The sequence below is a fragment of the Mus pahari genome, chromosome 1 (assembly GCF_900095145.1).
Source record: "Mus pahari chromosome 1, PAHARI_EIJ_v1.1, whole genome shotgun sequence".
In the NCBI taxonomy this organism is placed as follows: domain Eukaryota; kingdom Metazoa; phylum Chordata; class Mammalia; order Rodentia; family Muridae; genus Mus; species Mus pahari.
Genome location: NC_034590.1, coordinates 154,816,347 through 154,836,518, shown reverse-complemented (window position 1 = coordinate 154,836,518; position 20,172 = coordinate 154,816,347). Strand labels below are relative to the sequence as shown.

Below are 20,172 nucleotides of genomic sequence, written 5' to 3'. Positions count from 1 at the left end.
TCCCATTCCAGACTCTTGGTGGGGAACAGAACACAGGGGCTTGTTGCTTGGTAGGATAATGCTTTTCCCTCTGGGACAAAGGTCTGGGGCACCCCAATCCCAGTAGGATGGAGTAGGTTGGCTTCAGGCTCCCACTAGGAAGTGAGCAGAGGAAATTGAAGTTATGCATTTTCTGGTAAAGAGTTCTCACTTCCTCTCCATCAACATAGCAGGGAGCCTGAAGCTACGGGTGACCCCACAGGAGGCAGCCTTCTTCCTCACACCCTGGTTCTCAGAGGAAGTGGCACACCGGATGGGGGTGGAGACTAGTAAGAGATGTGTGCCTGGTGCCATGCTAGATTCTACTAGAAGTGTTGAGGTAGGGCGTGGGCAGGGCAGATCCTACCTGTGGCCATGAAGCGGTGTGTGGCAAGCAGCAGCTGTGGCGAGATCTTGACTCTGATCTCCGAGTCCGAAAGCTTGAACAGAGAGAAATCATGCCGCCTTCTCTCCCGGTGTGGGACCCTCTGTTTTTTCCGATTGTCAGCTATAGGACCACAGGGGAAATCCAACAGTCAGAATCATTGTTGGTCTTCGGATGCTTACATAGATTCTTTGGGACCACACACTTCTGCAGTGCCAACTGTAGGAGGCTAGGCCAACTCCCTCCCAGTAGGAGCCAGCAGGCAGCAGATGGTTCAGTGTTGTTTGTGCTTAGGTGGTAGATGAAGGGGTGGGGAAAGACGGTGGGGAGTGGGGGGATGGGGGTGGGAGGGAGGGAGGTTCCCATGCCCAGAGTTCTAAGGCTGGGTCTCTTACCCGAGAGCTGTGCAAACTCTCCATGCGTCAGAGTTTTTGATTGCTTTAATCCATACAAGACATTTAATAACTTCTCTATCTGTGCAGTTATTGAAAGACTCTAATGTACTTGACAGTGTTTATACAATGTCATAATAGACATGAGCTGCTGGTATTCTTGGCATTAAGGGGGTTGGGATTTCTCCCTCTGTCCTCTTCCATTCCCTAGAGCAGGGCTCATCTTAGTCTCTTTCCCGTGGGTTTAAGCCACACTGGGGGTGGTAGTTAAGCCATGTCACTCTCTTCCCACTCACAATTCTCCTGCTTCCCTGGGGGCCCTCTGGAGAGAGGATCACGGGAGATACAAGGAAAACAAAAGGAGAAGGAGTAAGCATGCATATGGAATTTTTCCAAAAGCGGACTCTCCAGATGAGGACTAAGCCGAGCCTGGAACTTCAGAGCCTGTACACTGGGCATGAGTCTAGGCACCGAGAGACACACTTTCTCCTAATTAGGTTTCTACTTGCTTTTTTAAAAGGAAAAGTCTAGGGGGCTGGAGAGGTGGCTCAGCAGTTAAAAGCGCTGACTACTCTTCTAGAGGTCCTGAGTTTAATTCCCAGCAACCACATGGAGGCTCACAACCACCTCCCTATAATTAGCATCCGATGTTGTCTTCTGGTGTGGCTAAGGACAGTGACAGTGTACTCACAGGTATAAAATAAATCTTAAAAAAAAAGGGGGGGGGAAGTCTACATATGTATACACATGTGTCGATTCACGTTTATGTACATTATATGTGTATACATATACATACAATTTTTTTTAAGTGGAGGAAGTGTTTATTTCGATCACTTCTCTATTGCTTTCTTAGTGTTGATAAAAAGACATGCAAGTGCTAACCCATCTCACCTGCGCTGGGGGAGGGGAAAGCGATGCATCTCTGCTCTCTTCAAACTCTGCCTGGAAAACAGCAGGGGCCCAGGGCTTGTGGTACAGTGGACCAGATGCACTAGAGACCAAAGGGATGTGTCCTCATAGCAGGAAATCAGGGCCTCTCTCAGGCCTTAGGACTGGCTCCCATCTACACAGTTCTAGTGGGCCTGCCTTTGCCTCTGGGCCTTTTTTTTTTTTTTTTTTTTGGCAGGCGCCCGGCTCCCACGTCAACCTTACTTTCGCTCTGTTTGAGAAGGTGGGACGAGTCCGCCCCAGGTGTCCAGAGTGTACATAACGAGTCACAGTCACATCAGAAGAAATACAGGATTCTGACTTCTCCAGCTCTGCGTGGCTCTTAGGGATCCGAGTGGGAACCGTTGCCTCTCCCCCTCCCCCCCCCCCCAGGAAGAGGCTCATGCAGAAAGTGAGCGTCAAGGAGAGACTTAGAACCCATTTTCCTCTGTGGTCACTAGCCAGTGGCCTCCGACTTATATGACATATTCGCTTATGTGTCTGCCAGCATGCCATTAACCTTCCTTGTAGAAAGGTTAATCCCTATAATCTCTTCCTTTAGTACTCTGATTTTAATAGTGGGTACTTGAAGCATTAGGGTTATTTAAAACACTACCCCAGGAAGAGACTACACATTTAGCCTTCTACCAACTACTAACGTTTCAGTGTGGTCTCCGTCAATTGCATTTAAGGATCCTGGAAGTTCTAGACCAAGGGTAGTGGGCAGAGAAGGGAGCTTGGAATGGGAGAGGTCCTTTCTGAGCTCCAGCCTTGTTTGAAAATGCTCAGTTCTGCATTCCCAGGTCCCTGAAGGGAGGTGCGGTGACTCTCAGCTTGCTTTCAGTAAGGGCTGGCCCGTGTTTCAGATTTGATCTCTTCTTGGCCCACGGGTATCCCTGCCATATGGTACCACAGCCTTCTGCTGCGAGGAAACAGTTTCTGGAAGATTGCTCTGGCAAACCGAGGCTGCTCATCTCAAATGAGTTATCCCTGGGCAGGGAATGGGGTGGCTAGCCTAGGAGATGAAACTCTGGGGAGGAGACATTTCCTGGCTGGAGACTCCCATGGACTAAGATAACATTGCGATTTCATAGACAAGGTAAGCCCTTGTATTGCTGGCAGGGAAAGAGTTGATAAGGCCCACAGGCCTGAAGCTGTCACTCATGACAAAGAGGAGGCCACATTGTTCCTGAGGGGTACAGGGAGAGGACGAGACCAGAGGCAGAAGCAGCTACAGGAGCCACACAGGGACCTGATCCAGGGGGCAGGAGGCAGGAGGGCCAAGAACAGCATCCAACAGGGGCATTTAACCTTTTGGCTTTAGCGAAGGGTGATGCTATGACAGTGGTCATTCACTGCTCACTGGTGGTCGGCTGTGAGGAGCTCCAAGGGGAACTGGGCTCTGCCTCTAGGTAGACAGAAAGCCACCATGGGAACAATGCAGAGGGCAGAATCAAGAGCAGAGAGCCCCCTGGGCTTCCTCTTGGGCACACTGTCTTTCTCTTAGCCATTTTTTCCCATTTGAAGGCCAAGCTAGCTTTCCCCAGTTTTAACTGTGTTCTGGAAAGTTCCCTTCTGATAACACCTCACCAGCATGTCCCCAGTGACTCAGGATAACGTGGGCCAGGGTGTCCTGTCATGCTAGCACTGGCTGGCCATGGATGACACAGTGGTGCACAGACTTGCCTTGGCATCCTTTCCCATTGTTTATCAAACCAATGCGTTCCTGGGCGTCTCAGGGGAGCAGGAAGGACCCACACTTACTGTAGAGGTCAGTTTCGTCAAGGATCTCCGACTTGATGATCTCTTCTATGATGTCCTCCAGTGTGACAATGCCCATCACCTCATAGAAAGGGTCTCCTTCACCCTCATTGTTCACTCTCTGGACAATGGCCAAGTGAGATTTTCCTGGAGAACAAATGAAACCATAGTCAAGCATCAGGCATCATTTTCAGAGATGATTTCTGGTTGTGAGAAAACAATACAGAGTTTCTGTTTGACCAAAATCAGGATGGAAATCACCCCAGGAATATCTGAAAATAGGAAATTCGTGTGTGCAAGTTCTTACCAACGGGAGCCTGATACTCAGAAGAAATACAGATGTTGCTCAGTGACAGAGGCAGGTTCTCAGACCTGAACTGTTAGGCAGTTTCATTGTGGGACTAGCACAGAGTACAGGTGCACTGCCTAGTTTCCTGTCAAATTGACACAAGTTACAGTCATCAGAGGGGGAGCCTTAATTAAGAAAAATGTCTGTATTCAATAGGGGCTATAAGCAAGCAAGCCTGTAGGACATTTTCTTAATTAATGGTTGATGGAGGAGGTCCCAGCCCATTGTGGGCAGTGCTGTCCCTGGGCTAGTGGTTCTGACTTCTAATAGAAAGCAAGCTTAGCAAGCCATGAGAAGCAAGCCAGAAAGCAGCACTCCTCCATGGCCTCTGCATCAGCTCCTGCCTCCAGGTTCCTGCCCTGTTTGAGTCCTGCCTGGCCTACCACAATGGAATGTGATATGTAAGCAAAATAAACCCTTTCTTCCCTAACTTGCTTTTGGTCATGGTGTTTCATCACAGCAATAGAAACCTTAACAAAGACAGCACTTATGCAAACTAATGGTTATGTCATAACTAATGACATAATGGTTATGTCATCACTAGATGACAATTTTATAAGACCATTCTACATAGTCTATTGTTGGTCATACATTACCACGTGGCCACTTAATTATATTTTATAACATTAGTTGGCATATAGGTTGGACACATAGGGTACAATGTAACATTTGAAGACATTTACACAATAAGTAATGGTCAGATCAAGTCATTGACATGTCTACCATCTCAACCCTCATCCTGTCCTTGACTCAGGTCTGTGTATTCTAGCTGTTTTGAAATATGCGGTTAATCATTGTCAAGTAGGGGACTGTGGTCTGAGCCATTAGAAGCCACTCCTCCTATCCTGCACACTGCTGTACCTGCTAGCCACACTCCCTCCATCCTTCCTCCCCTCCACCTGCTTCTTGCTTCTGAAAACTTTCTGTTTCTTTTAAGGGACGCTTTCTAACATGTAACTAAAATGTAACCTAGTTACATTTTTTTCTTTGAACTTTGACACATTGATAAGATTATATTAGCAAAAAAGACTCCAGACCCTAATTGAAAAGGTAAGACCAGAGGAGAATTCAAGTCAGGCTCCCTGTTTAGGCAGACTGGTTATTACCTTCAGGTAAATTATTTAACCGCCACTCAGTTGCCAACACTCATGTGGAATCAGGGACCGAAACCAAGGCTGTGGATTTTTGGAACTGCCTCCATAGAAGGCTGAATCTAATTATGTCCTGCTCCTGGATCTGGGTGGGTTTGTTCTGTACCCGAGGTTGGGTGATAAAAGGCAACAACTTCTTCTGTAGAGACCCTGTGAGACAGTTGTTGACTACCTTAAGGCCACCATGGTTCGAGAAGCCACCTTGAAAGTGGGTGCTTCAGTCTCAGCTGATCCAGGCTTTCTTGTCTTCCCTAGTGATAGCCTAAGTACTGTGAAGCAGAGAAAAGTTACCCTATCATGACTTTTTTTTTAATTAGGTATTTTCTTTATTTACATTTCAAATGCTATCCCGAAAGTTCCCTATACCCTCCCCCGCCCCTGCTCTCCTACCCACCCACTCCCACTTCTTGGCCCCGGTATTCCCCTGTGCTGGGCTATCACGACTTTCTTAGAGGTCGTTAGTGTAATAAGATGGGAATTGTTTTCTATCTCTGTTTTGGGGATGGCTTGTTAGCAACACTCTAGCTAGAATAGCCAGTGACCACGAACTGGACACACAGCTGGTAGATTTGTAAAAAGGTTTAATAAACTATAACGTATCACAGGCAGATACGACGGTCATCTTGATTAGCAATTTGGTTAGATTGAGAGATATCTAGGAGGTTAGTAATGTACACTTCTGGGTGTTTATATGAAGGCAATTTTAGGAAGGGTTAGGAAGAGGAGGGGGGAGGAGGAGGGGAAGGAGGATGGGAAGGAGAGAGAGGGAGAGGAGGAGAAGGAGAAAGAGGAGGAGGAGGAGAAGGAGGAGGAGGAGGAGGAGGAGGAGGAGGAGGAGGAGNAGGAGGAGGAGGAGGAGGAGGACGACCACCCACTCTGGGTGCCTGTGGCACCATCACTGTGCCTCAGCCCAGATGGGATAAAGGGGAAAGGAGAAAGTTTGTTTCAACAACCATTCTCTGTCTGCTTCCTGGCCACCATGGTTCCTCATGGGGACAGGATGAAACCAGGAACCAAAGAAACCCTTCCTTGTTTAAGGTGTTTATAGTGGGAACATTCTGACTAATGTGGCAGATGTTTTGTTTTTACTGTCTAACAACTTAACAAGCGCTAATATTTGTTGAGCTCTTGCTTCATGCTAGACACTATTTGGAACTCTTGACACATGTCAAATGATTTAATCCTCAAAAGAGCTGGGGCCAGGCAGTGGTGTCACATGCCTTTAATCCCAGCACTTGGGAGGCAGAGACAGGCAGATCTCTTGAGTTCGAGGCCAGCCTGGTATACAGAGTGAGTTCCAGGACAGTCAGGGCTACACAAAGAAACACTGTCTTGAAAAAAAACCAACCAACCAACCAAAAACAGCAACAAAACAAAACAAAAACAACAACAAAACCCTAAAAACAAAAGAGCCGGAAAATGATTACCAACATTAAACTCATTTTACAAAGGAAAGAATTGGGCCACAAGTTGGGCTAGTGTTAAGCCTCAAGTGGCACAGTCCAAAGGGGGCCGAGCTGGATAACAGCTGTGTAACTGTATCCAGTCCTAACCTGAGGCCTGCTCACCCTTTCTTTTCCCTCCCCCCCTTTTTTTCCCTGATAGAATCAAACCTAGGGAAAAAAATCAAAACTAGGAAAAAAACCAACACTGCCCCCCAACATTTTATTTTGTGACAAGGTCTCACAAAGTTACCCAGGTTGGCCTTGAACTTGGATGTTCCTGTCTTCTGAGAAGCTGGGATTATGGGGTCTTTGGCATTAGGCCTGGCTAAGTATTTTCTAACTGCCTTCCTCCAGGTCAATCTGTTTCCTTTTCTAATATAGACACATTTCCTGGTCCTGTTCCTAAAATGCAAACCCGAGTGGTTCTTCTTTCTTGGCTGTGAGACATTTAAGGCATTTATAAGGAAAATCTGAGGTACTGACTCAGATGAGTTAGTCTTGAAAAGAAAAACTCCCCAAAGCAGCTTTTGCTTATTATTAAAGGCATCATTCAAGAAAAAAGGGGGGCAGTTGGTGTTCCAGAAGCATAGTTAGCTATCATTTAATTTTCCTGTTGCTGTGATAAAACATCTGACCAGAACAACTGAAGGGAGAAAGGGTTTATTTCATCTCACAATTTGAGGTTCCAGTCCATCACAGTAAGGATCACAGCAGAGGAACCTTGAGGACTACTGTATCCTCTATCAAGAAGCAGAGAAAGGTGGATGTCTGTGTTCAGCTCACTTTCCCCTCTACAGTTCAGAACCACAGCCTAGGGAATTGTGCCACCCTAAGGTGACTCTTCCTACTCCCATCAACCCAATCAAGATAAACCCTCACAGGTAACCAACCCTAGGGGATCATCTCCCAGGTAATTCCAGACTTTATCAAGTTGGCAATTGGGATTAACCATCACAGCTATCAAAATTTAAAGGCAAAGATACTCCTTGGGATTTGAAATGGAAATGGTATTTGAAAGATGGTATTTTTACCACTTATGAATGGTATCTAAAATTTCCTCATCTTCTACCTAAACTTCAACCTGTTTCTACACTTCTAGCTGTGCCAGTCAGGTTCAAGGACTTTCCATGTGATGATTAATTTCGACTGCCAACTTGACAGGGTCTAGAATCACCTGAGCCGCAAGCCTCTGGGTATGCCTGAGAGAAACCATCTAGATAAATTCCTATTCTCTAAAAGTCAGAGAGAGCTGGGTGCAACGTTTGACGCGTACTGCTTGCCAACTGAAGATCTGGTGTGGCCAAGCACATGAAGCTCCTTAACTTCTTTCCACTGTGGACACATACATAACCTGAACTGCCAGCCAAAGAAACCCTTGCTTTAAGTTGCTCTTGCAGCTCTTCTGTCACAGTAACAGGACAAGTGTCTACTGAGATTGTGTACAGTAAGTAACAGTACTTACAGAATCAAGTCTAAACTCAAGTTGTTTAGTAAAATCAAGACTGCACATTGTGGCTCTTCCTAATATCCTCATTTACTCTGCCACATCCCATCAGCAGGCTATCCTCTGGGTATTCCAGATAAACTCCACTTCCTGAGTTTCATCCTGGCACCCTTTCTAATAGTTCACAGTATGGCTTTCCCCTACCCCATCTCCACTGGCCCTTCAGGTTACAGCTTGAGGAGAAGCTTCCCAGACTGACCCCATTCTGGATCAGACCCGATCTCCCACTGTCTTGGGCTCTGAAGCCTTTGCTACTATTCCAGCGTTCTGCTTGGAGCTTAGTGACTCATGTGCCCTACATCATGTGCGACTTTCTTGGAGGGTGGGCTCCTTCAGGACAAGGGGGTCACCTCTTTAAACAGGTTCTTTCACCTCTCCAACACCTGGCAAGCATTTGATAAACTGAACTAGGCTGGTGACCAAATAAAAATACAAAGCTAGTATGACAGATACTACTGTGAACGTTTACTTTCTGAGAGCATATTACAGGTTTACGTGAATATTTCAACCCTCCCTCGGTGCTCTAGAAAGTTATCCTATGGAACAACTGTTTCCTATCCAACCGGACTGAAGTGTTTTGTAGCTTAAATTAGATTATGCTAATTGTTAGAATGTGTGCAACTTAAAGATTAAAACAATTTCCAACACATTTTTTCTTAAACTTATGGTACCTGTTCTCACTTTTCTGCTAACATGTGCTAGCAGATGACAAAGCAAATGAGTGACATCATGGAAAATCTAGGCACACTGATTCCTTAAAACTGTCTGCGATAACTGAATGCCTTTTGTGCTATGGGGCTCAGGCTGCATACAGCACGGCCACGTGCTCCACAGTTCACGTGCTTAGTTTATATGCTAGAATCAAGTACACGGACAGTTGACTGTTGTATAAATAACTTCTACATTATGGACACCCAAAGTTGGCCTCATACACAGGATGATATGCACACCCACTCCAGCAAAGACGTGTGTGTGTGTGTGTGTGTGTGTGTGTGTGTGTGTGTGTGTGTGAGAGAGAGAGAGAGAGAGAGAGAGAGAGAGAGAGAGAGAGAGAGAGGTTCTATATATTATAAGGTCAATTTTAGGGTCACAAAGGAATTTTAAGTTTGACTTATATGCTAATCAGGATACCGAGACACAGTATCTATGTAATCCATCTAGAAACATTTTACAACCAGCCTCTGAGACACCCTTCAGGGTTGTGGATACGATTATGTGCATATATGAAAGTTACAATAAAGTTCATCATTTTGTGCATTTACTATACACTAATAAGAGGTAAGGATTCCCCTTCACGGCCATAGAAATCCATAGACATTGACAAACAGATGAAGGAAGCTGCCCTTCTTAGGGACAGACTGGGATAGGGAACAGGGGATGGCAATCATAAAGCCCCATTTTGAGCTAATACAACAGAGAGACAACCAGCCGTTTCCATGGCAAACACACCTAAGGTCCTTCATTCGCTTATAAAAGTTGGCCTTTCAGAGCCCCATCCCAGCATCCCCCCCTTTTTTTTAGGCTCAGGAGGAAGTGTTGTAGGAGGTCTTATGTGAAGCCAATCTGGAGATATGGAACACTTTCACTCCCTTCTTTCCTGCCACGATATTCTGTGAATATTTCTCATTTACAGTTAGGACAATAGCTATTATTATTATTATTATTATTATTATTATTATTATTATTGTTGTTTTTACAGAAGCCACTATTTACCATATACATTCTCTAGTGCTAGGCATCAGACATACATCATTGTACAATGACCTGTCTCTAGACTATATGAAGATTTAAATACTACATCTCATGAAAAGACAACCGAGTTACAAAAATGACAAATGATTTGAATAGATGCTTCTGTAAGGAAACTATATAATTGATCAATAAGCATGTGAAGAATGCTGAACACGCATTATAAGTACTAGGGGAAATTCAAATCAAATGGAAATGGAATATTACTATGTATCTACTAGAATGGCTATAAAAATCGCAAGTGTTGGAGAGGATTTAGGAAATAAGGATCCTCTATCACTGCTGCAGTGCTCTGGAAGTTCTTCAAACTATTAAACAACATAAACTATCACATGGTCCAGCAATTCCACTCCTACACCGATGATATATGGCCAACATTATTAACGATAGCCTAGATTTATCCACAACCCACATTTCCAAACAAACAAGACGTGGTAAGTCTACAATGAAATGTTTTTTGGCCACAAAAGGGATAAAGTAATGCTATGAAACACACATGCCATGAAGACAGCAAACCTAAGAAGCCAGGCACACATGGCTGCCTTCTGTATGGTTCCATTCATGGGCAATTTCTAAAACAGGCAAATCTACAGAGGAAGAAAATAGATCAGTGGCTGTCAGAAACGGCGGAAAGAAGAAAATAGGTCGCTACTGGGTTCAGAATTCCTTCTTGGGACAAGGAATTATTCTGGGATTAGATGACCTTGATGCTCACATAATTCTGTTAGTATACTAAAGATGTAAATTAAACATTTACAAGAGTAAATTTTATGCCATGTGAGTTATATCTCTATGAAAATTTCTTTTGAATAAGAAGTCCTAATAGCTCATGACTGAAGGTACAGTATGTTGGTAAAGTTTAAAGCTATAAACCACTGGAATGTGTGAAGCAGAAGTGGGTTCGTAAGGGGAATGCATTGGAAGGAAAGAATGATAATGGTTTGGTCCTGAGGAATTGTGCTGGTGAGTGTCACTGACAGCATTCTGTCACTTTGTATTCTAGGATTGTGATGCCCAGCAGTGGACCTAAGAAAGGCCATGGAGAGCAGAGGCGAGGACACCGTTTGTGCTCCTCTGTGGAGGAGGAAATCATGAACAGAGGCATGGTTTTGGCCACAGATGGCAGAAGGAGAATCTGAGAGCAAACCAAGGTGAAGCTGAGCCCTGGAAGGGTCATCTCTGTTATCAGACGTTTCATTGGCTCTCAGGGATGACTGAAGAGTGCTTAAAACTCACAGACTGGAGCAACAGGGCTCTGACAACCTGATGTGTCTGTTTTCATTTTTCTCAGAAAATGTTGACCTTCAACCTGTAGTATTTCTCCTCCAGTGGGTCGATGCTGTGCTCGGAAGAGTGGTATTACATTTGCCCACTCCCCTCTTCTGCTTCCTCACGAGATTCCATGAATTTGGACTGTGATCTCCTCTGCTGGACCACCCCTGTACTGACTAGGAACTGTCTAATAACTTCCTATCACGACAAACCCATTCCTTTCAGTTTGTCCCTAATTTTGTAGAAAAGTGGGTTATCTGTCAGACAATTTAGGTTAAAATACAATTATATAGAACTTTTCAGTTTGTCAAGATGCTCTCTAGATGGTACAGAAGAGCCGTGGAGTGGGTGAGATGCTATTGAGAACGATATAAATTTCCTAGGGAATGAGCAAGAAGTGATTTTATAGGCCCCAGCTTGCTTTGGAACCCACTGAGACATATGTGTCCTATGTATATTCTTTAACAAGTTAACTCCCCCTTTCAACTTCCATTAAATAGTCCCCTCTCACGTGGTGGCCATATTCCCAGGGCAGGCAGTGTTCTTTTAGAATCATGACTGCTAATAAGAGAACATGTGCACCAAGGCAAAGCCATGCCCAACTACAGCTGCAGGGGAGCGGGCTAAGCCAAATGGTCTGCTGTGCACACCCTTGGCAGTGCTCAGAGCCATGGGTCCTGGCACAGTTACCCCCTCTGTTTCTAAAAATAGCCAGTGTAACAATCTTTAAGTCAGTTAAGTCCACGGGTCTACTGCATCTCATTATGATGCATCAGAGGCAAGAGGTAATTCTTCAGAAGAAAGCTCTCCAATGCTAGTTACCAGAGTTGAGGCATTTTCACATGTCCCTTGAGCATGCAATTGTGACATGGATGGAAAACCTCTGGGCTGAGTTAAAAGCAGTGGGGTCTAGGCTAATGCATGCTCTCCCCATGCCATCTGCAGATGCTGGGCATGTGTATGTGTATTTGTGTGGACATGGAAGCCAGAGGTCAACCCTGAGCATCCTCCTCTGTTCTTGTTCACCTTATTCTTTTGAGAAAGGGTCTCTCACTGAACTTCTCACTAATTTAGTAAGACTAGCTCACCACCCAGCCTCAGGAATCCTCCTGTCTCTGCCACAGCTACACACATTTTTTTTTTCCATTTGAGAGATGAAGATCCATATTCAGATCCTCCAGTAGCAGGAACTTTACAAACTGAGTCATCGTCCCAGCCCCGCCACTCTACTGTTTCCGAATCTAATATTTTCCCCCTCCCCTTCTCTTCTTTTGTGAGACAGGATCTCACTATGTAGCCCTGGCTAGCCTGGTACTCATTCTGTAGACCAGACTGGTCTCCAACTCACAGAGATCTGCTGCCTTTCTAGGGGACTTTCTTAAAACAAAGTATATATTTGTCTCTGAAATGTAAAAAATATATTTTACTCTGAGTTCACTTGTATCCCACTTCTAAACTTGTAATCATACAATCTCTGACGTCTAGTGTGAACCTTGTATCTAAGACACTACAGAAGGATCTAGACAACACTGCCTGAAGCCTCTGTCTGCTCTCTCTCTCTCTCTCTCTCTCTCTCTCTCTCTCTCTCTCTCTCTCTCTCTCTCTCNTCTCTCTCTCTCTCTCTCTCTCTCTCTCTCTCTCTCTCTCTCTCTCTCTCTCTCATTTACAATCTCTAGATCCAATGCTGCCCACATCTTAATGAGACACAAAGTAGAGACTATGTACCTACAGCTTGACCCTTGCTTGGAGCATACCACCAGGGTGGTTTTGTTGAAACCAGAGACATAAACCTTAATGAACATGAAGGCGCTTAAATCACACTTCTGTAGAATTAGGTGGGATTTATGGTGGCCGACCTTCCTCGTACCCCAGTTCAATGGCTTTCACTTTTGTCTCTGGGTTAGAATTACTCTAAGAGCATTAGACACATTCCGCGCAAGAACCCCCACCCCACAGCTATCCTAGCTCCAACGCTGCTCACATTTAAGACCTGTTTGGGGGTAGAGCCATGACATCAATGTTCAAAGTTTGGCTTCAGGGCCAAAGTGTCAACATCACCAAAGTATGAGCATCACTGTCACCAGATTAGCCGGAGTAAGTTACTGTCAGGAACTGTCCCAGATTCTCCAAGTCAGAACCTCTGGGGGTTCGTTGCAATGATCTGTGGCTCAATAAGCTTTATAGGCTATTTTAATACAGGCTAAAACACCAATTTAAAGGAAGGATTTGTGTCACAATAGTTATTGTCTGTCACCTGTGAAAAAGGGGGCGGATTCTGAGATGTCTATCAAACCCTAGGCCCTTTCAGTGCATTTAGTTTACGATGCTAAGTCTTCACAGGAAGGAGAAGAGCTTTCTGAATTTACAAAGAATGGCTGTAGTCATGAGCTAAGTGCTGCATTCTCTCACACAACATTGGGTAGCTACATTTTTTTCTGCTGACACAAGTCAGAAACTAGTTGGTGAATTTAAAACTGGGTGTAGGAAGGCATCTTCGGTGGCCTTTGTGCCAATCACTCTGAGAGACTTGACATGTTACACTATTAGACGCTTGACATGTCTGAGGACAATTAACTTCCGCTCTACTGTAAGTCAGGTAGTCCTTTCTTGTTACTCAGAACTCAAGGTGTGCTCCTAATGCTGGACATTGGTGATTCTTTGTATAGGTTTCTCTCATCACTTGGCATCACGATCCAAAGTACAAGGCAGATCACTTCGATGGTTAACTATATATTAAGACAGCAATTAAGGGACTTGTTATCCATGGGGGAAGCTTTTGCCTATTCCCTATCCCCGAGTAACATCTGTCAATTCCTAGAGATAAATTGGCTGTTACAACTGGGGATTCGCATTTAGTGAGCAGAAACCAACGCTGAGGTTAAGTATCCTATGATGTACAAGACGGCTGCCAGAATTCAATATAGCTGAGGCTGGAAGCCCTGCTTTAAGGAGCTGGAAAGTTAGGTAATTAAAAGAAACTTCACATGACATGTTTGTATTGGAAGAAGTTGAGATGTCCTTCAAGGGCTTGAACATTATGGTGTACTGTGCTATATATGATTTAGGCATGACCCTCAGAGAGTTTTCATGGACCTTGTTAGATTACGTCCCCTGCCGTGAGAAAACAGCCAATAATCGACTTGGTTCCTTGTTGTTTCAAAAATAGCCAGAGCACTTGGGTAAAGTGATTGTTTCCAGCACTGAAAATAGAAGCTAGGAGGAGGGCCTATTGCTTGGTAACAGAGAACAAAGGAAGGCAGAAATCCTGCATCCATGACCTGCTCCCGTGATGCTCCTTCTGCCATCCCCACAGCATCTTTCATTCTTTTGGTGGACAGCACTCTGTGACTGGCTACCAACATGAGAGTCCCTTAGAGCGACAGCAAGAACATTAGCTGGGTACTTTGTTCTGGGACCCCACTTCTAATGCACAGCATCAGGATCTTGGGGGTGAGCTGTGAGTCAGACAATCTAAAGGGATGAAGTGTGCACAAGGCTCACACACACACTAAAGTTTGGGGACCAGTGGTCTTGACACTTGCTACTTAACGTGTGGTCCCTGACTGGCAGCACCTGGAACCTTGCTTGGAGCTTCCAAAGCTCAGACCCCACCCTAGCTCTCCCGTTAGAGTCTGCATTTCACCAAGATCCCTATGTGGTTCTTACTCAAATCTAAGTATGAGAAAAACTGGCCCAGACTAACCCTAAGCCTAACCCTTGACACTTGATTGACAGGTACCACATGCCTCACACATGTAATAGAGATTTTTTTTAAAAAAAATGCTGGCCTCATTAGTCATAGTAAGCAAACCAAGTTTCTGTTTTGAAAAGATTTTTACAAACGTAAAGGCTTTGCAACTAAGAGGGATTATCATTGCTATTCTTCTTTCAAGGTTTCACTTTTTGCTATCTTAAAATTAAAGGTTGGGGGTGGGGGTATGGTGGAGATTGGGAGTTGAAGCCCAACCTGCACAGCACAATGAAACACCGTCTCAAAATAGCCAAAGTAGTTTAAAAAATTAATAGTTGGGATTAAGGTTCTCTTTTTAAACTTTTTTTTTCTAAAATACTGTTATAAGTCTAAATAATCGCAGGCTACAAGAGCCGTTTGATTTTACAGGGATTTTACATTCTTAATTACAATAATCAAAAGGATTATATGTATTTAAGAATGGATTTTATAGATGACTGGTCGATCGATGGGGGGAGGGAGGCACATGTGTGTGCGTGCACCGTGGTGCATGTATTGGTACAGACGTCAGAGGACAACTTGTAGTAGTTGGCTCTCATCTTCCACCATGTGGACCCTAGGGATCTACTCAGGGGGAGGAGCCCAGGTCATCAGGTTTGGTGGCAAGCCCCTTTACATGCTGAGCCATCTTATCAACTGTAGAAGTTTCATTGTACCAATGATTACAGCCTCCATGGTAACAGAAAGCTCTGAGCTTCTACTGTTTCTATCTTAGCGCCCCACTGGAACGAGATATGGAGGAACTACCGTACAACAGGCTATGGGGTTCTTATCATTTCCATACACTCACCTTCTAACAAAATCCAGAAGAAAACACCAAGCTATTCCCCCATTAATCCTACACCAACCACATTGAACTGAAGAAACAAAACTCTCTCTCTCTCTCTTTTTTTTTCCTGACTAAAAACCAAGAAACTGCAGTCACCTTTTGAAGTCACCATCTTGTTACAGAAATAATAAGCGACATCTTTATCACCAAATAAGAAAACAAAACTCTGTTGAGCTGCTAAAAGGCAATTTATAAAAAAGCCAACTGTGTCATCCAGGGCACCATGGTAACCCACATCACCAGGGCACGAAAAAAAACAGTTGTTCGTCACTAGAATCAAAGCCAGTTGGCAACTTGGCTTGCTAAGCAACACTACAGAAATAGCAAAGCGGAGGTTCATTATGTGCAGGTCTGATTCTGCATAGCTTGGAATCCAGCTCCAAAAGGGACTACCCAGGTCTCTCCATCAACTTGAACCTGAGGCTCCCAATTCGAGTCTAATCCATCACTCATTTAACCAGCATTTATCAAAGCTTGTTGCGTCTGAGGCAGATGGTTTCATAATACGCATGTTTATTTGGGTTTTTGGCTGAGCAGAAGCTGTGAAATGCCAGATAGAGCAAGAGTCGTTCTGCCAGAAGCATGGTGGGACAGGGTTTGCCCGAGATGGACTCAAAGAGAACCGACAGCTGACCATCGGAGGACAGAGAGAACTGTGAAGAGTAAAAGAGAGCCGGCTATGATGCAGCATAAAATAACTATATTCTCATGACCATGCGTCATCGAGAAAAAGATGGAGTTATATTTAGGATCAATAGTAGAGGCAAGAGTGGGTACAAGTGATTTTAGAACTATCACCATCAAAATCATAAGACATGCTGTTTTGGCATGCATGGGTAATAAAAATTCTGTTTGACAGATACTTCATTTCCTCGAGTTTCCGATTTTGGTAAAAGAGACTCAGGCGTAAGAGAATGGCTTTAGCACATGAAAATTCATGGCCGTCTCTGCTCTGCCTTTCTTTTTCTAGCTCAAACTCCTGCCTCAGCTGGAATGCCCTTTTCTTTCATAATCGCTGATCACAGTCCTTTCAAGGCCAAGCACAAATTGCATTTCCTCGGAAAAATGTTCTCAGATCACCCAAGGACTTATTGCTCCTTCCTCTCTTCGCCCACAGATGCCCTTGCCTGAACCCCGGGCTGTCTCTTACCATCCTTTGAACCAAGGCCCTTTCTCCCTCTGTGCTTCCACATCTCCATCTGTATCTGTCTGCCCTGGCTCTGGTGCTGTAGTGAACAGTCCTGAACCGAGCTCTAGTGATGACAGCCACAGAGTGGCAGGGGGAAGTTGCTTGGTTTCCCTAAGGAGTAGAATACAGCCCAGGGGGAACCTTGGATGTTGCTACCTGCTTCCCTCCTCTAAGAGCCTCTACACATTTACTGCCATCTTTTGGGGGACTTTTTGCTTGAAGAAACTTCTTCCTGTCCTTTAGGGTTGAGCTCAAATATTAGGTGACTAAGGAGTCTACACTTACCCACAAACCAGCTGAGCATGTTCAAATACAATCCCATTTTGTAATAAATTGTCAGCTAGTGCTCTTCTTTCTGCTTAACTGCAGACCCAACAGCCCACAGTGATGTTTATCTGTCACACTATCCCAATGCAGAAAGAGGCCCCATCAATACAAGGAAGGCAGGCAGGAAAGAATGGGGGGGGGGGAGAATCTCAGTTTGATAAGGAACATGGACCAGGAAATAAGAGGGCTGAAGACTCCAGGTTCCTAAGAGTGTGCCTACAGGCAATCCAGCTTTGAAGAACACCAGGAGAGCATGCAGAAACTCCTTCAAGAAACCCAAAGGCTTGAAAGAAGTTATGAGCAGGCCACATGCATCTGGGGAGGTTAAAACGTGGAACTGGGGTAAGCTACAATACGCAGTATCTTTTGAATAAGAGAGAACTCCGAAGAGATGATAGAAAGAAGAAATGGAATTTCCCTCCAGCCTGTGGGATTTAGATTAGCTAAAAGACAGCCTGACCATGAGGTCTGGATGGCCTAGAAAGGAAGGCTAGTCTAAAAACAGAAAACACTAGGACTTAGAGTCTCATTCAGGTTCCTTAATGCTCCTTTTGGCCCCGGTTGTATTGTTATCTATTTCTTTTTCCAGACTAGGCCAAGGGATGGAATGGGCAGAGAGAATACTGCAGGAAAACATTATAATGACCACACTGAAAAATATTTAAAAAAAGAAAAATAAACCTACGTTTTTATCATCATACATAGTCATTTTCATTTTTCTTGTTCGCCTTTATTTTCTCCCTGGGCGTGACAGACCTTGCTTTGTCTACTGTTTGCTCTGGTGATGCTAAGATTTACAGTTCATTCCAAACCCAATTACTTAGCAATACTTAACACATTTAACAACACCTTGCCTTTAATTTTAACCAGTGTCCTTCAATATTGTATCTCAATGTCACCAACTGAAGCCTTGATGTTTTGACAGGCCTCTATTGGAATTAACCAATGAAATGATAATTCTTCCTACTGAAAAACCTCACATCAGAATTTGGGGTATGAGGTAAAACACTGACTTTTAGATTATTCACCAGTGAGAAGATTACAATCTGTAAGTGGGGCAGGAGCATTTCCTTGATGGTTGGAAATCCTTTAGGTAAAGATCTCTTGCAAGAAGACCCAGGGTTGAAGAGGGTACACCTTGTAGTCCCATAGTGGACTGTCACATCTGTATTCCCAGGCTTTAGGGTTCAACTAAAATGTTTAAAGGAATCAATGGATGATCAAAGACTGCATAAAACAGCAATTGGCTGAGTAACAAGCATAAGTGGGTGGAGTTGCAAAGAAGATGCTACTATTTGGCAATACATTGTTTTTTTTCTGTTTTTGGTTTTTTGTTTTGTTTTGTTTTGTTTTTTCGAGACAGGGTTTCTCTGGTTTCTCAGGTAGCTCTGGCTGTCCTGGAACTCACTCTGTAGACCGGGTTGCCCTCAAAATCAGACATCCACCTGCCTCTGCCTCCCAATGCTGGGATTAAAGGTGTGCGCCAACACTGCCAGGTGGCAATGCATTGTTTAACAGAGTTAAATATCAGCACTCTAAAGCCCATGGGGCTCTGACATCAGCAAACAGTTTCATGCCTTTTCTGTGTCTACACAGAGTTAGTTTTCTCTTAAAACAGTCTCCCAGGGAGTAAACTGTATGCTAAGTAAAATAAACCTCAAAGTGTCCATATCATAAACTACACTTCTTATATTACAATGCTCAATCTTGAGGAAACTGTAGCAAAAATAACATATGAGACAATCACTCTAGGGATTATACTAGATCATAGCAGGATCCTGTCCCCCACCCTTTATTTTCTTTTTAAAAATGTAAGGCTGTGCTTATGTGTAGTTATGTATTTAAAATACTAGTAAGAATTCTTTCGTGAGAGGCAGGGGAGATGGCTCAGCATTTAAGAGTATGTGCTTTTGCAGAAGACCCGGGTACCATTCCTGGCATCCGTATTGGTTGCTCATATCTGCCTGTTCTAGGTTATCTCATGCCCTCTTCTGACCTCCGTGGGTTTCTGCACACACACACACGCACACACACACACACACACACACACACACACACACACACACACACACTGTGCACATACAGACAAGCAGGCAGACACACATACACATAAAAATAATTTTTAAAAAGGCAATTTCATGATAATGGGATTCTTTTCAGATGTTATTCACACCTTTTTTGTTTCTTTATATCTTATTTTTTCTATATAAAGTATAGAAATCTATAAACTTCAGTACAATTCATATGAAAGTAAAATATGTCATTTAATCAGTTGCTCTGACCTCTGTGTTTCTATTGCATCTTGTTTTATCTATTATAGCATTTTATCTTAGTGGTTTTTGTATAGGTTTTTGTCTTACACATATATTTCTATATTGAGCTATGGCTCATGAACAGTAATGTCATTGGAAGTTATGGGGAAAGACGAGTTAGCCTGCTTTCTAGCTTGCAAAGAGGAATATTATTCGTGGCCTTAGGTTCTTGGCTTCTGGGAGTAGATTTTGTACTTCATATACTTGGACTGTGTACTGTAGTCTGGCCTAGAACTTGAAGTCCTTCTGCCTCTGCTTCTGAGTGATTGCAGGTTTGCGTCACCTTGTCTTAGAACAGCATTTTGGATATTAAAAATAATTGTAACAGTTGTTTCTAAAGAGAGAGAAAAACAATGTAGATAGTATTTTTCCTCTACTATTTAAACTTTAATATGTCTTGCTCTATAGTCCAAAGCTATTAGGTTAAAGACAATTAAAGATTCATTTACTAGAGTTCTGCAGAACTTGCCTATTAACATTATGATGTACTAAGCAAGACATGGTGATGAATGTCTATAATCCCAGAACTCTGAAGGTCAACACAGGAAGATTCTGACTTCATATCATGCATTTAACAATCCATACGATGAACTGGGGAGGTAGCTCAGTTGGTAAAATGCTTGCCTCAGAAGCAGGATAACCTCAATTCTACCCCAAGGATCGACTTAAATAGTTAGGCCCAAATAAAAGGCTAAGTATGGTGGCCCACATGTATAAGCCAAGTGCTGGTGAGGCAGAGGCAGAGGCAGAGGCAGAGGCAGAGGCAGAGGCAGAGGCAGAGGCAGAGGCAGAGGCAGAGGCAGAGGCAGAG

The 20,172-nt window shown here is 43.9% G+C and overlaps 1 protein-coding gene across 4 annotated transcripts in view; it reads right to left on the bottom strand.

Annotated features, from left to right (window-relative positions):
- Cnnm1 (cyclin and CBS domain divalent metal cation transport mediator 1) overlaps positions 1-20,172 on the bottom strand; it is a 59,795-nt gene that overhangs the window by 31,373 nt on the left and 8,250 nt on the right. For all 4 annotated transcript variants that reach the window (XM_021195271.1, XM_029545317.1, XM_021195262.2 and 1 more), the window contains exons 2-3: positions 3,487-3,630; positions 386-526 (exon numbers count right to left, since the gene is read on the bottom strand). In XM_021195271.1, the coding sequence (XP_021050930.1) occupies positions 386-526; positions 3,487-3,630 (285 nt within the window). The remainder of the gene's footprint in view (positions 1-385; positions 527-3,486; positions 3,631-20,172) is intronic.